The sequence below is a fragment of the Montipora foliosa genome, chromosome 3 (assembly GCF_036669935.1).
Source record: "Montipora foliosa isolate CH-2021 chromosome 3, ASM3666993v2, whole genome shotgun sequence".
In the NCBI taxonomy this organism is placed as follows: Eukaryota; Metazoa; Cnidaria; class Anthozoa; order Scleractinia; family Acroporidae; genus Montipora; species Montipora foliosa.
The window spans coordinates 58688801-58703800 of record NC_090871.1 but is presented as its reverse complement, the minus strand read 5'-3'; the positions used below and the strand labels follow the sequence as shown (position 1 = coordinate 58703800).

Genomic DNA, 15000 nt, shown 5'->3' with positions numbered 1-15000 from the left:
TGACAGCATTCTTTACTGCTGTTAATGATCCCCCTGGGACTGCGGCACCTTTAGAACATTTCATTAATGCAACTTTAAGCTTCTCTTGGTCACCATTATTACCAGTGTATCCAAAATAGATCGGACCAACTTCTTTCTTGTATCGCTTGAAGGGTCGATCCAGAAATGAGAAACAACTCAAGAACTCACAATCCTCCACTGTTAATAGTAAAATATCAATTGGCAGATCAGCATTTCTCAAGGGTTTGCTGGCAATTGGAAGATCACTCTGTTTTGGTGGCTTGACCCTGAGTTTTGGGGGCATGACATACATGTACATGTAACAGTCTTCTGGGACAGGCAAACAAGGTTTCCTTTTCTTTCCACCTGAGATTTAAAAACAAAGCAAAATAATCTATCATGTATAAGATTCCATATTTGCCATAAACAAATTTGAAGAAAAATAAGTGACAACAAGTACATGGTTATTACATTTGACAGCTTTCACTTGAACATTTAGCAAAGGCACTGTAGCATACTGGAGTAGTTGTGCAACAAAATTGATTAATTTTGTTTTGATTTGTGTACAATGTATGTCATTTTGTATGTGCATGCTCTTATGTTACAAGAGAAGCAGAAAACTGTCTTTTGCAGATATCAAGTGTTATGATTCAAATTAATTTTACCTGGGTTTTGGGTTCTCAAACAGCCCAGTTTATTGAGAATGAGTGAGCCGAGTGAAGATGCGAGGCTGACAAGGTGACAGCCTTATAGAGCAGAAGAATGAGATTGTTGTGTATGCAGAAAAAAGTAAGAGTGCTCCAGAGAAAATGTAATGTAAGGTTTGGGAACAAAGGCTTATCATGTGACTTCAAGAGCCAATGAAAGTGCGTGTTTTGGTGTGTGATGTCATTGGACAAACTTTCATGATGCGCGACTATTCGCAAGTGAATGAAAACACTTTTTTCCCCATTTCCCTGACCATTGCGTTGTGCACACTTGCTTTGAGTGTTCTTTAATACAGTGTATGTATTTTCAAACCAGTGTGTTATAATTATATTGAGTGAAAGAGCTCAAAAGTAATCAATTTCGGCCCACGGACTGCTAGTTAACCAGTAATGTTTTTCATTTTCGTAACCAACGAGTTGAGAACAATTAAATTTAAATTTCAAAGGAAATATGTTGTCTGCAAAGTAAACAATTCACATATGGTCCTGCAAAACAAAGGAAGTACTCCCAAAAATAGAAAGATTTTCTAGTTTTCTAGGAAAACTTCTCTAGGAAAACTTTAGAAAGATTTCCTAGTTTTCTATCTTCTTTAGTACCTTTTAAATCTTAAACCTCAACAAAATAAATACAGTAAGTAAACAATTCAACGATCAATTTGACTTATAATTCACGGCTGTACAGCTGTATCTTGCAAAATAAAAATTCTTCAAGTGAAACAACTTTCATGAGCGAGAGAGTTTGATTGCCCACTATTAAATACATGTTTCACACTGAAAAGTCTGAAAACGCTTTGGCGATTTTTCACATGGCACTGATTTTATTCAACTTAATTATTGTCTATTCCTATTAAAATTACTGCCGTCGAAAAATTACAGAAGTACTGTCCATATTATTACAAAACACGTTGACATTAATACATTGTTGTTCAAGAGACAAAGTGTGCAATTTCTATTGTTCTTGTACTATTGTTAACTACATAAGTTGACTTGCAGTACTTTGGAATAAGAAAATTACAACCACTGTTGGGAATTTTGGAACTCTGATACAGATCTGAAAACTATGTACTATATATTGACTGTCTTGATGGCACTTAGCGATAGCGATTTCCAGTAATTATTATTGTTTTAAAGTGCTACTGTGCGATATTCACATCTTTCTGTCTAAACCATTTTAAGACATAAGCATGTAGTCTGTATAAGAAGTATGCTGTCTACTATTTTCAGATATCTCTTTCTGTTCCAGAGATATTCAAGCTTTTTAAATATGCATAAACTCAACTGAATTTTGATGAAATATGATGAAAAACGATATCTTAGCCAATTTGTATCAGAAAGGCTTGATTGTTTGCAGTAAACACAGATTTCCCACAATAAAGCTTCGGTAAACTGAGAGTCAACATTTCTGAATGGATGTTTATAAGTTCAACTAAACTAGAGTAAAATATAGAATATGGTCAATAAGCAGATGACTCAGTGATAAAGTAAGCAATTCTGTCATGGAAGTGATGAAGCGTCTTTCGACAATCTCAGTTGGTTGTCTAGAACTTATGTGTTACTTTCGGCCCCTTTAAAAAATTTGTTTTTCCATTGACCTCAGAAACACTTTTCTTTCCCCTCTTTCCCCACACATCAAGTGAATTTTGGCCACTACAGGTCTAGTCTGTTAACCCAGGAATACATGTACATGATCTGGCATTTACTATAATATTTTGCGTACATAAGTTGTAAATAGTACCGCTGACACAAAAGAAAGAGCCACATGGCATACTTGTCAGTTTCAATGGTGTGAAGTCAATATTTATAATTAATTCACTGCGGCTGAACATTTTCCCGTGTTTTCAACAACTGTTAGATCAAAACGCCATTTTAAAAATACTCAGAGCTTCAGTGAAATTGCGACCAATACAGTTGCATTTGCGACTGACTTTTTCCCCTTTGCAGCTAATTGAAATACCTGATGAGAAGAAGTCACAAATTTGCGACTTGTTTTCACCTTTGCTCCTTCGAAACAAAAGGGTTAGCAGTTGCCACTTTGCTGCTATTTTTGCTAATAAAAATAAGTAAAGAAATGACAAAATTATTTTGTTTCTCACCGTGAATTTCCTTTCACTCTGAAGATAGGGTAAATTAGCTGCGATGTTACGTTCACAACTCAAATCCTTCTATATCATTCGCCATTTTCAGCGATTTCTTTACACATACATGTACATGTACATATTGTGGACTCATATTTTGTTTTGCTAAACTGCTGACAACACAATGCAAGTGTGACGGGGCTAGCGTGACGATTTTCTGACTAAAATTTGCAAAATGGCGACTGGATTTTTTCGTTAATTTCAAGGCTGTCGACCCCCCATTTTCAAGGTCAAAAAATTCACACCAATAGAAATTTCCAAAACGTCAATCTTATATTCCTGAGAATGTATTGAAAACATGGTGAATTAAAAAAAGCAGAGGTGTAATCGTACACTGTAAAGTTTATCAAGATCATCACGATTTAAGCACGTATCAGCTCTTTGATTTACTAGAGAAGTATTTTACAATACTTAAGTAGGAGTAAATCACATTGCATTTAACTAACCTTGATCTCGATGTTGAGTTTAAAAGAAGATTTAGATAAGAAGACCAAAGGATTGCCGAAGAGCTTCGAAAGACACTGCCATCTTGGAAAACCTGGTGACCAAACTACGAATTTGAGGAGTACTGAAAACTAAGATAACTCCACGTGCTTTCCATCAGGTCTTTCTATATGACTCGTGTATAAGTCGAGGGCAATTTTTTGGGCTGATTTTTTGGTTGTAAAAGGTCAACTTATACACGGGTAAATACGGTAACTTAAATGTACAAGACACTACCCAGCCAAGCAGCAATCAATATTCCACATGATGCGAAAAATAAAACTGTAACGAAAACTAGAATCTTTGATCCGATGAAGTTTATTCCCGTAAAAACATCATGTGACAAGTATATATACAGTTTCTGGCCGAGAACAATTACTGACTGGAAGAGTTTACCGCCAAGTATCATAAATACATGTACATGTACTGTATGACCTCAATAAGTAATTTTAAAGTAGCTCTAAATGATTAAGTCTCTGCTCAAGTTTTAGTTCCACCAATTGTTATTTATTTCATTGTTATTATTATACCACAATTATTTATCACCTTAGTTGCACATATTTATGTACTCATTTTATCTTTGCAATTTGCACTGGAACTTGCTAAATATCCTTATAGGATTTTGCAAATTAATTATGTAGATGTCACTTCATTCTTGCTGTAAAAATACGATTATCATTACACAGTACTGCTCTATGTAATCTTAGATGTTGACAAGAGCGACCTCCTCTCGTTTTTTTCCAAATCCTACTATGCTTTATGCTTGAATAATACTCCAAACGTCTTAAGCCCGCCGTACACGGTGAGGAAAGAGCTGAGCAAACTGCCTTGCAAGGCGGTTTGCTCAGCCGTTTTCTCACCGTGTGCAGGGAACTTCTGTGCAAAATTGGCCTCGCAAGGCCGTGAGGAAAAAATCAAACATGTTTGATATTTTTCGCCTCGCGAGGCAAATTCCTCATTTTGTGCGGCCATCGTGAGAATTGAGTTGAGCTTGTTCAATGAAGCTTCCAATAAAAATACATGGCATTCTCACGTGACTTCAGTGACGTCGGAATTGCTTCCTCCGACACCATCTTGAACCACTGGAGTCACGTGTGTATGCCATGTATTTTTATTGGATGCTTGATTAAACCAAGCTCAGCTCGATTCTCACGATGGCCACACACATTGAGGAATTTGTCTCGCCAGGCCAAAAATATCAAATAGGTTTGATTTTATCCTCACGGCCTCGCGAGGTAAATTTCTCACCAGAATTTCCCCGCACACGTGAGGAAACTGCTGAGCAAACCGCCTTGCGAGGCAGTTTGCTCAGCTCTTTCCTCAAGTGTGCGGCAGGCTTTAGAATTCACTATAATAGGTTAGAAATAAACACTGAACTGAACAATATCAAAATTCTTTCCCAAATTTGATTTGATTGATTTGCGTTCATTGTTAATTTCAGTTTACAGTGTCCCCAATTTGTGCTCCAGCGCTAGAACGACTAGACACTTAAATTAAGTTACTTTCCTTTCCTTTCCAAAGGAAAGGACTTCATTTAATTGTGTCTAATCTTCTAGCGCCGTAGAGCACTAATCGACACTGTAAATTGAAATTAACAAGTTAACACATATCAAATCATATTGGTTCTCGAGGAGAGGGGAAAACCAGAGTACCCGGAGAAAAACCTCTCGGAGCAGATCAGAGTAGAGAACCAACAAACTCAACCCACATATAACGCCGAGTCTGGGAATCGAACCCGGGCCACATTGGTGGGAGGCGACTGCTCTCACCACTAGGCCATCCCGGCCTGCACGATTCAAGCAACTTTTACAGCGTGAATTTCTGTTTACGCTTAATTCTAGTGCAACAAATATGATCTCTCTTACCTTTTCGACAACTCTCATTCCCTCAGGATTATTCGGTGTAACTTTTGCCCGATACAGTGGTGAGTGCTTTTCGGTTCCCGCGGAGACAAAGGGCCTGATGAGACGATAATCTTCTAAAAGCGAACATAAAAATGCAACCACTTCATTGTTCGTGGATTATGAGACCTTGTCGCGAATCTCACTCACCTCATTCACTGAATGAACGATGTGTATGTCTTGATAAACCAAAAACACAAAATCTATAATTTTTAATTTGAATTTTGAAAAGCTTGACAGGAAGTACCTCATGTCAAGCCATCATATAGTTGTCCACCCATCATAAAGTCTTACCAATTAAGTACCTCGTGTAAGACTGAGTATATTGTCCTGACTCAGTAAGCGTTACTATGTGTAAGGCTAAGTATAGTATGCGTTTTTATTATATAAACACTAATGAAATACCAAGTGAGCTTTCGCGCGAAAACATGATATCTTCACACGTGAAAGTAGTGAAATATTCTTCAACACTCGAAGATAAATGTCGTATCTCCGCGCGGCCAGGTAATATCCTCTACGGATGTTGAAATGCAAGAAAAAAATTCCAAATTATAGACCATCCTATTAAACATATGTTCTAACAGAGGAGCTGCGAGTAGTCAAGGGGTTTGTCGGGTGTGGCTTTCTCTAAGCTCTGGTGAAATATCTGCGGCTGTCTGAGCGGTTTTGAAAGTTTGGTACTCTCTGGTTACGTGAAAGTTTATACATTGTTTCTGCGAAAGTTTTGATTGTTTATTGGCGTCCAAAGGAGTTTGTTGTTGTTCTTGCAGTTCGGTTGGCCGTAATGGCGGACCGTAAAGGTCGAAGCGTCGTGTTTAAAGTTCCACATCATTCGAGTTTAAGGCAGCTTAAACTAGCCATCGAGAATGGAATTAAGTCAAGAATCGTTGTGTTTCAAGATATGGGTGCCGGAGAATTTCTTGTTGAAGTAGAAGATGCTGAGGATGTGGAAACGTTGTTCGAGGAGGGTTTTGATGTCGAAGAGAGTCACATTTCTTGTCATCCACCGCACGGTAAATATACAAATGTTAGCATTATGAATTTGCGATCCTACATTCCAGATGAAGATGTTAAAGAGGCTTTAAAGGAGTACGGTGATATTAAAAGTGAAGTCATACGTTTAAAATATAAAAAGGATCACGATCAAGCGGGTTTAGAAAATGGTAATCGTTTGATAAAGATGTTGTTCACGAAGCCTTCTATTCCTTATTCACTTCGAATCGGTGGTGAATGGTGTAGAGTGATACATGACAACCAACAGCCCATTTGTAGTCAGTGCCATCAAGTTGGTCATACGAGAAAACGATGTCCCGAAGTGAAATGCGTAATTTGTAAAGAATACGGATATATGTCATACATGTATATCTGTGAAAAGCGCGAATCGGTAATCGTGGTGAACCCGGATAACGTTAAAAGTGGAGATGATTCTACGAGTGTTGAAATATCAGAAAAAGAAAAAATCAAGTAGTAAAGGGATTTCTGTGGATTCGGAGAAAATAGCTGTGGCTGGAAACGATGTTGAAGATATGGATTCTGAAGAAAACGTTCAAGGTTGTAAAAGGCAGCACTCGGACTCTGACTCCGGCTTTGTTGCGGTGCGCCGTAGGCAAAGAATAAACCCTGTGCCGAATGTAAGTTGTGCAAAACCTCGAACGGAGAAACTCATCAGTAAAAAAGTAGATAATGGAAAAACATTATCTGATTCGTAATGGCTCGTTTGTTATCTATTGCCCTTCTCTGGTTAGCCGTAATGACCATTTTGGCAAGTATTAATGCCCGGGGCTTACGCTCTCCTGATCGACGAAATTTAGCTTTCCAATATTTTATTCGGAAAAGGTTTGATATTATTTATTTACAGGAGACGTATTGGTCTGAAGATCTTGAAATGCAAATCAAGCGAGAGTGGGATGGTGACAGTTTTTTCGCCCATGGGACGGAAATTTCGCGAGGTGTTGGCATTTTAATCCATTCCCTCCTTGAGCACTCAACAAGGCATGTAGAATGCGATAATGAGGGTCGCATTGTGAATATTTGCGTTCGACGAAGGAGAACGCTTCCTAATTTGGTGGGTTTCCTGTGAACGCTAGCGAAAGCCCTGAGGGTTTTTTGGGCTTTCTATCGGGCGGGCAATTATGACGTCACATTCTCGTTGCGCAAAGGATTCTGCCTCGTGCGACACAAAATTCTGTCTTCTTCGCGAACATCGAACATCGGGTGTTGGCGGACGTGTTGTTGAAGAATTTCGTAGCTGCTGCGGCCGTGTTGTTGAAGAATTTCGTAGCTTTTTGGGTTTCACTATTAAAGTTACTATTGTTCATGTTGCTGTTTAAATACTTCGTCTTTCTCATTTAATATCTCAACTAATTTCCTCCTATGTTTTTTGTATGATTTTAGGTAAATTCATTGAACTTCGAACGCACTTATTAATCTTTGATTACTCCTAGTTTACTAGATATTGATGATCACACTTTGAACATAGTCAATGTTTACGCGCCCAATACAGATACTGAGCGGCGAGCCTTTTTTACGGTCTTGGATCGATTTCTTTCAAGTGAATTTGACAACATTGTAGCTGGTGACTTCAACTGCATCATGGAAGCGAAACTTGATAAACTTGGGGGGAATCCAAACCCGAGAAATCCTGCAGTCGCTTCTCTGAACACTATAAATATGCGTTATGGCTTGTGTGATATATGGAGGTTTCGCCATAGAAATGAACGGAATTTTACCTGGACTGGGAAGAATGCTTGGGATAATTCCGTTATACGGACACGTATTGACTTCTTTTTGACAAGTAAAACGGTGGATCAATTTGTTACTTCTGTAGATATTACACCCTATGCTCATTCTGACCACGATTGTATTTGCTTGACCTTTGATTTTGACCAGATAAAGCGTGGCCCGGGCTATTAGCACTTTAACAATGATCTTTTAAAAGATCCTCTGTTCCAAGCTGATATGGAACGCTTTTGGGGTTGCTGGCAGAGCAAGTTGGATGATTTTGATGATCCGCTCAAATGGTGGGACAGGGCAAAACAGGAGTTTAAAGGTATTGCAATAAGGCGCGCGAAGATCCGTCGTAAGTTGCAGGGGCATGAACGTTTTTTAGCTGGAACGCGAACTGGATCGTTTGCAAGAACAGGCTGTAAATGGCACAACTCGTGACATAGAACGCTACCTCTCAGCAAAAGAAAAGCTTAGGCAGTTGGAGTTGGTGGATCTTGAGGCCATTAAGGTTCGAACAAAGGCTCGTTTCATCGAAGATGGAGAGAAAAGTACACGTTACTTCTTTTCGCTGGAGAAAAGCCGTAGAGCAGACCAGGCCATTCGAGTTCTTACAAAGGATAGCTTGGATACTGTATCTGATACAAAGGGATTACTGTCCGAGTCTTATGCGTTTTATAAAAAGCTCTATTCCGCGGAAGTGAGTGATGAAGAAGCTCATTAGGTGTTTCTGAACGATGCATTGCCAAGATTGCCTGATGATGCGTGCGAATTGTGTGAGGGAGAGCTTTCGGACGAAGAGCTTCGAACAGCTGCTCTTTCGATGGAAAACGATAAATCGCCTGGAATAGATGGTTTGATGTCAAACTTTTACAAGCATGTTTGGCCTCTATTTGGCAACAGTCTGACACGTGTCTTCAATTACGCCTTTCTGGCCGGGCGCCTTTCGGCATCTCAACGACGTGGGATAATTACCCTATTGTTTAAAAAGGGAGATCGAACACTGCTTAAGAACTGGAGGCCAATTACACTACTGACGTCGGATTATAAGATTTTAACCAAGGCGCTTGCTAATAGGCTTCATAAAGTACTTCCCCTTATTGTCCATTCTGATCAGACTGCCTCCATTAAAGGTCGCACAATAAATGACAACACGCGCCAATTGCACGATGTTATCACGTATGCTAACGAAGAGAATGTCCCGCTCGCCTTGATCTCCGTGGATCAGCTGAAAGCTTTTGACTGCGTTGCGCACGGGTTCCTGTTTAAGACACTTGAGCGGTTTGGTTTCGGACCCAGTTTCTTGAGATGGATCCAAGTCATATATAACTCAGTCTCTAGCTCTGTTAAAACGAATGGTTGGTTCACAGCTTTTATTGGCTTGGAGAGAGGACTAAGGCAAGGATGTCCCTTGTCCATGCCCTTGTATGTCTTGTCGGCCGAAACATTGGCGGTGAACATCAGGAACAACCCTAGAATACATGGGATCATCCCTCTCAACTCCAATACGGAGCTCAAACTTTCCCAGTTTGCTGATGATACCACCTTACTTGTAACAAATGATGACTCCATTATAGAAAGTTTTTCCGTTTTTAACTGCCATGAGCGTGCCTCTGGGGCCAAAATTAACAAGGGCAAGTGTAAGGGATTATGGTGTGGAGCTTTTTCACAGCGTACAGAGCAGCTACATGATTTCGACTGGTACAATGACTTCATCCCGGAAAAGATCCTGGGCCAATATTTTGGCAACGTAGACTGTTCTCGGATAAACTGGGAAACAAAGATTCAGAAAATTTATAATATCATCGGAGGGTGGCGGCACAGAGACTTAAGCCTTAAGGGAAGAGCCCTTTTAATTAATAGTCTCCTTACTTCCACTTTGTGGTACAATGTTATATCTCTCTCTGTACCATCTTGGGCCTGTGCGCAGATTGAACATGCCATCTATGGGTTCTTCTGGAACAACAAACTGATCCGCTTGTCAATAGGGACATTCTCGCTCTACCTCTCAGTGAGGGCGGTTTTAACATCCCTCGCCTGGAAACTAAAATTCAAGCATTCCGAATGAACACCTTGAAGCGGCTACTCATAACAGAAGATGCGCACTGGGAGAATTTCACAGCTCATTTTCTCCGTATAGCCAATATGAAGCTCGGTAAAATGACCTTGGCCCTGAATTATTCTTTGCAGAACATCAACAGAGACATTCCATCCTTTCACCAGGAGCTGCTCAGAGCCTGGTGCAAGCATAGCCAATATGGTACACGTTCCCAGACCCCAGTATCTGTCTCGGACATTCTAAAAGAACCTCTATTTCTGAATGGCTTGATTACTTCAAGGAATAGGACTTTGATATATGGAGATTGGATCAAAGCCGGAATTATCCAGATCAAAGATATTTGTTACGAAATTGTTCCTGGTTTCTTGCGAGCCTCGGCCATCCACGAGCTGATATCAGACCATCACTCCGGATACCGTCCATTATCCACAACGGCACGTGAGCTAAATGATCTTCTCCACGCCTTACCAAAAGAATGGTGCCACCAGATCAGCACGAGCGAAACACGAAATCAACCCACCTTACAACCCGTTTTTAGTATTGTTAACCCGAACCCAGGCCATCCTCCCACGGATATTGTTACATGTAAGACGCGTGACTTTTACCATCAGCTACACCAACCACTGAAACTGTTGTACCATCTATAGACTACTGGGAAAGTACCCTTCAGCCGGCGCCTAGTTTCAATGCAAAGCAATGGAGAGCCTTGTACTCTCCACTGGTGTCTAACAAGATGGGTGATGTGAACTGGAAGATTGCACACAGGATGATTGTTACTGGTTTATCTCTGCAGCGAATGCGCCTTCAAGACTCTGCAAATTGTTTCCGCTGTGGTGAGACTGATACCGTCGAACATGCTTTTCTTGACTGTCTAACGGTAGTTCAGTTTTGGATATATACAAAGACCTTTATAGATAAGATTTTAAGTAGTAAACTACAACTAACGAGGACAATTAGGTTACTTGGTAAAGTAAAAAGAAGTGGTGAACCAATTAGTCAAAACCATGTCAACTTAATTAACTGGACACTATCTGTTGCCAGGTTTTCGATATACAAATCGGCCGTATATCATCAACTTCACAATGTCACAGTACCACCGGAAGCGATTTCTGTATCCATAGTAAAATCGTATTTGCGGTTTCAGTTTAAGTTGTATTCGTCGAGACAGACTCTTTTAAACTTTGAATATCAGTGGTGCCTTGCAGAAGCTTTTGCTAAAGTCGAGAATAATCACTTAGTCTTCACATTCTAGGTAAATATGTTACATTAATTAGTTTCATCATTATAGCCGTAAATGCCAGGCAAATGCAATGTAAATCAAATTGAATTCCTTTTTACTTGTAAATAAAAAAAGCTCCTTGTGAGACTTATTAAAGAAAAAAAAAGGGGTTAATCACGTATGGCTCAGGGACCGATTAACCTCTCCCTCTTTGGATCGAAAGTAGCACGGGGGACCCCAAACAGAGTTTTTGCATTTTTCTTTCTCTCAATACGTACTTTACGAATGCGCATGCGTTCTGTACTAGTGTGCTTACCACATGAACAAGAACAAGGAAAAAAAATTCAGAACTATAGACTATCCTTAGTTTTTAGTGCATTAATAGAGGAGCTACCGTAGTCAAGGGGTTAATCACGTATGGCTCAGGGACCGATTAATCTCTCCCTCTTTGGATCGAAAGTAGCACGGGGGACCCCAAACAGAGTTTTTGCAATTTTTTTTTCTCAATACGTATTTTACGAATGCGCATGCGTTCTGTACTAGTGTGCTTACCACACGAACAAGAACAAGGAAAAAAATTCACAACTATAGACTATCTTTAGTTTTTATTACACTAATAGAGGAGCTACCGTAGTCAAGGGGTTAATCACGTATGGCTCAGGGACCGATTAATCTCTCCCTCTTTGGATCGAAAGTAGCAAGGGGCACCCCAAACAGAGTTTTTGCAATTTTTTTTTCTCAATACGTATTTTACGAAGGCGCATGCGTTCTGTACTAGTGTGCTCAGAATTCTTGCTGCAGGACATAGAAGGACAGGAAGACGAGGAAGTCATTTCTGTGTGTGAGTTGCAAACATCATCCAGAACAATGTTGGTCTCATTGCGATAATACCGGGTGCTAATGGTATGAACTCTCAAGGGATTGAGCAGAAAAAGAAAGAAAGAAAGGAAGAAAGTTAGGACATTACTCACAACTCTGATTTCGTAGCAAAGTATTCCCAAATTTGACCCTAACTATAGCCGTTTAAATTTTGTCAGTTGAAAGTAAATTATGGGGAATTTTATACTGGATATGCTGTTTTGTATGTAGACCTACACAATGTCAGGTGAAAATTAATGTATGTTATAGGTAACTTCAGTTTGTAATGTTGCAGGGGATAACATAGAAGAGCATTTGAAAGATTCTAGTCCACTACCTAATCGGGGAGAGCAAGGAACAGGAAAGCTAGCAGATAGTTATCATGAGTTAGGGCAGTCAGAAATATACAGGCATGACTTGCTCACAAGGATGATATTAATGTCTGGGAACGATCATCCTAATGGACTAATAGAAAGTGCGCTTGTGGAACCAGAGTCAAGAATAGAAAATCAACCTGATCCTTGGCATGCATGCCTATTGCAGCCCAGTAAAGCTTAATGAAGAGAATTTGGTATCATTGATACACCAGGAATCACAGCAGGAAGCTGTAGAACAGCTTACAATAAACTCAGTCTGGGTTTTGTAGAGGACAGAGACAACAGTGATCACACAATTAGTTACAGGGAGAACAACAGGAAGGATGAGGCAGCTACATGTACGTTTATTTTAAATTCCAAATGGAAAGGTGAAGTGATTGTTAGTTGTTAAGATTTCATAATGTTCGGTAGACAGCCGAATGTTTCCTGGAATAATCACAGGATATCTGTCTAAACCACATTTTTCACAGAAAGTACTGTGTAATGTCATAGATATTGTGATCATCTTCATCACCATAATCATAAATTTTTGAATGAACTTCATGTAAAAATGGTGACACAACCTGAAAATTCATCAACTTATGAACCTCTTCATCATTATCATCATCATCATTAGACTCTGCTCTAGTTGACAATGTAGAAAGGGTATGTGTTGCCAGGGTTAGGGTTAGCTGTAAATTCCAGTTGACCTATTTATTGTAACAGTTGTATGGGGCTGACATTATCATTCAGCTTGCTATTGTTACATGTACATTCCAACGAGTATGTGTGCCAAAACTGTATGAAACCTGTTACAGTTTAAAAAGGGGTTTTTGTCAAGAGTCATGTGTGTCAGTTAGAGCAGATCTACCAGAGATTGTTGCAAGTCATTAGAGGATCGAGACTCGATCTGGTAGCAGGGAAGCTTATGGAGGGGGAATTGGGACAAATATGTCATTGAATCGAGTTTCGTGCCATTGGACCATTAACGCCATGCCATTGAATCAAACGTCATTCTATCGGAAATATTGTTCATATGTCATTGGATTGGACTTCATGCCATTGAATCGTACGTTGTTCTATCAGATCATATACTTCATGTCATTGGATCGGACTTCATTTTATTGGATCATACGTAATTCTATTGGATTACATACTTCATTTCATTAGATCGGACTTCATGTCATTGCAACACATCATTCTTTCAAAAAACCACATTCACGTGTTACTGAATGTTATTCATGTCATTGGATCGTTGACCATTCGATTGAACTAAGCGCGTCATGCCACTGGATCGAACTTCATGTCATTGGATCAGAAACGTCATTTGATCGGGCCAGCGGCCCACTGAAAAAAGGTTTTTTTCCAATTTGACACCCACCCGCCAGGATTGTCCGTTCTAGGGGGGCTTCACGGTACTCCGTCGATCCCCTGGAATTTCCATGATTTTTACTACCTGTTCCCCAGTACCTCTTTGAAATTCCATATCCAAAAATAACAAGACTCAAGTCAGTTATTTTAATCTCGTAGGTACTGTAATATAATTTTGCCGCAGCTATCCATGGTTTTAGAGAAGCAAGGCGGCATATTTTTTCACAAGCATTTGTAAACCTTGATTTGGTTACACGACGTACGCTGTTATCGTACATTATTTATGGAGACATTTACTAGAACTTTTTACAGGAAATCTGGGAAAGCACAAGCGCGGTGACTGATGGGACAGTCTGTTACTCTTGCTGCCATGCACCCAATTCAGTCACCATATTGGGAGGAATTGCTTTTAACTGAGGTTAAATAGGAGGAGTCTAAGACTGAAGGTTAGTCATTACAACTAGTCATGTACTTGGTATTTTATTATTGTACGTTTTGACCATTCTTGGAACTTTTCTCTGTTCAATAATTATCACATTATGATACAAAAAGACATCATATATGCACAGTATGATTTGGATGTGTGATACATGTATGTGTGAGTCTGGTTTTCCATTATAATAATAATATAATTTGTAAATCCCATTCAGATATTCTTGTAATACTGATCGAGTGAGTCATCTATTGTCTCTTACTTGTGAAAGACAAAAGACGAAATTGATAAGTGATCCTTGCATGCACTTTAACAATGGGGGGGAAAAAAAAACCAATAGGCCATTTCCGAGTTCATTTCTGCTTCCTCTTGAAAGCGAGTCTAAGTGCGAAGTTTTTGTTATGAAAATTAGTTTTCATTCATATGTAAAGTAGAACTAATTACCATCACAAAAGCTTCGCACTTTGACTCACTTTGAAGAGGAGGCAGACATGTACTCGGAAATGGCCTATTGTATCTGCATGATAGACACCTCAAATTTTCAGGTGTCTATACACCCTTTTAATAAGTCTAATATATGCCGTTTTCCGCTAATGACATCGAACTCGTGCTTTCAAATTTTATTCAGAAATGTACAAAGGCTTAAAACTTTTCCAATTTCTTTTGTTGTTTTAAGCCTTTGTACATTTCTGAATAAAATTTGAAAGCACGAGCTTTTGTAAGCTTAAATGCACGGGGTCTTAGGTCCTCTGAT

General features: G+C 39.4%; 1 protein-coding gene across 4 annotated transcripts in view; it reads right to left on the bottom strand.

The window, feature by feature from the left end:
• Positions 1 to 5468, bottom strand: part of LOC137997812 (NLR family CARD domain-containing protein 3-like) — a 27902-nt gene extending 22434 nt beyond the window's left edge. Inside the window, exons 1-3 of one of the 4 annotated variants that reach the window (XM_068844073.1) lie at positions 5377 to 5468; positions 5191 to 5303; positions 1 to 366 (exon numbers count right to left, since the gene is read on the bottom strand). The exon at positions 1 to 366 is cut by the window's left edge and continues 321 nt beyond it. In XM_068844073.1, the coding sequence (XP_068700174.1) occupies positions 1 to 319 (319 nt within the window). In that variant the 5' untranslated portion in view covers positions 320 to 366; positions 5191 to 5303; positions 5377 to 5468. Of the gene's footprint in view, positions 367 to 3288; positions 3381 to 5190 lie in introns of all 4 variants that reach the window. The other 3 variants (XM_068844074.1, XM_068844075.1, XM_068844076.1) reach the window with 3 other exon arrangements.
• Between the last annotated feature and the right edge of the window lie 9532 nt (positions 5469 to 15000).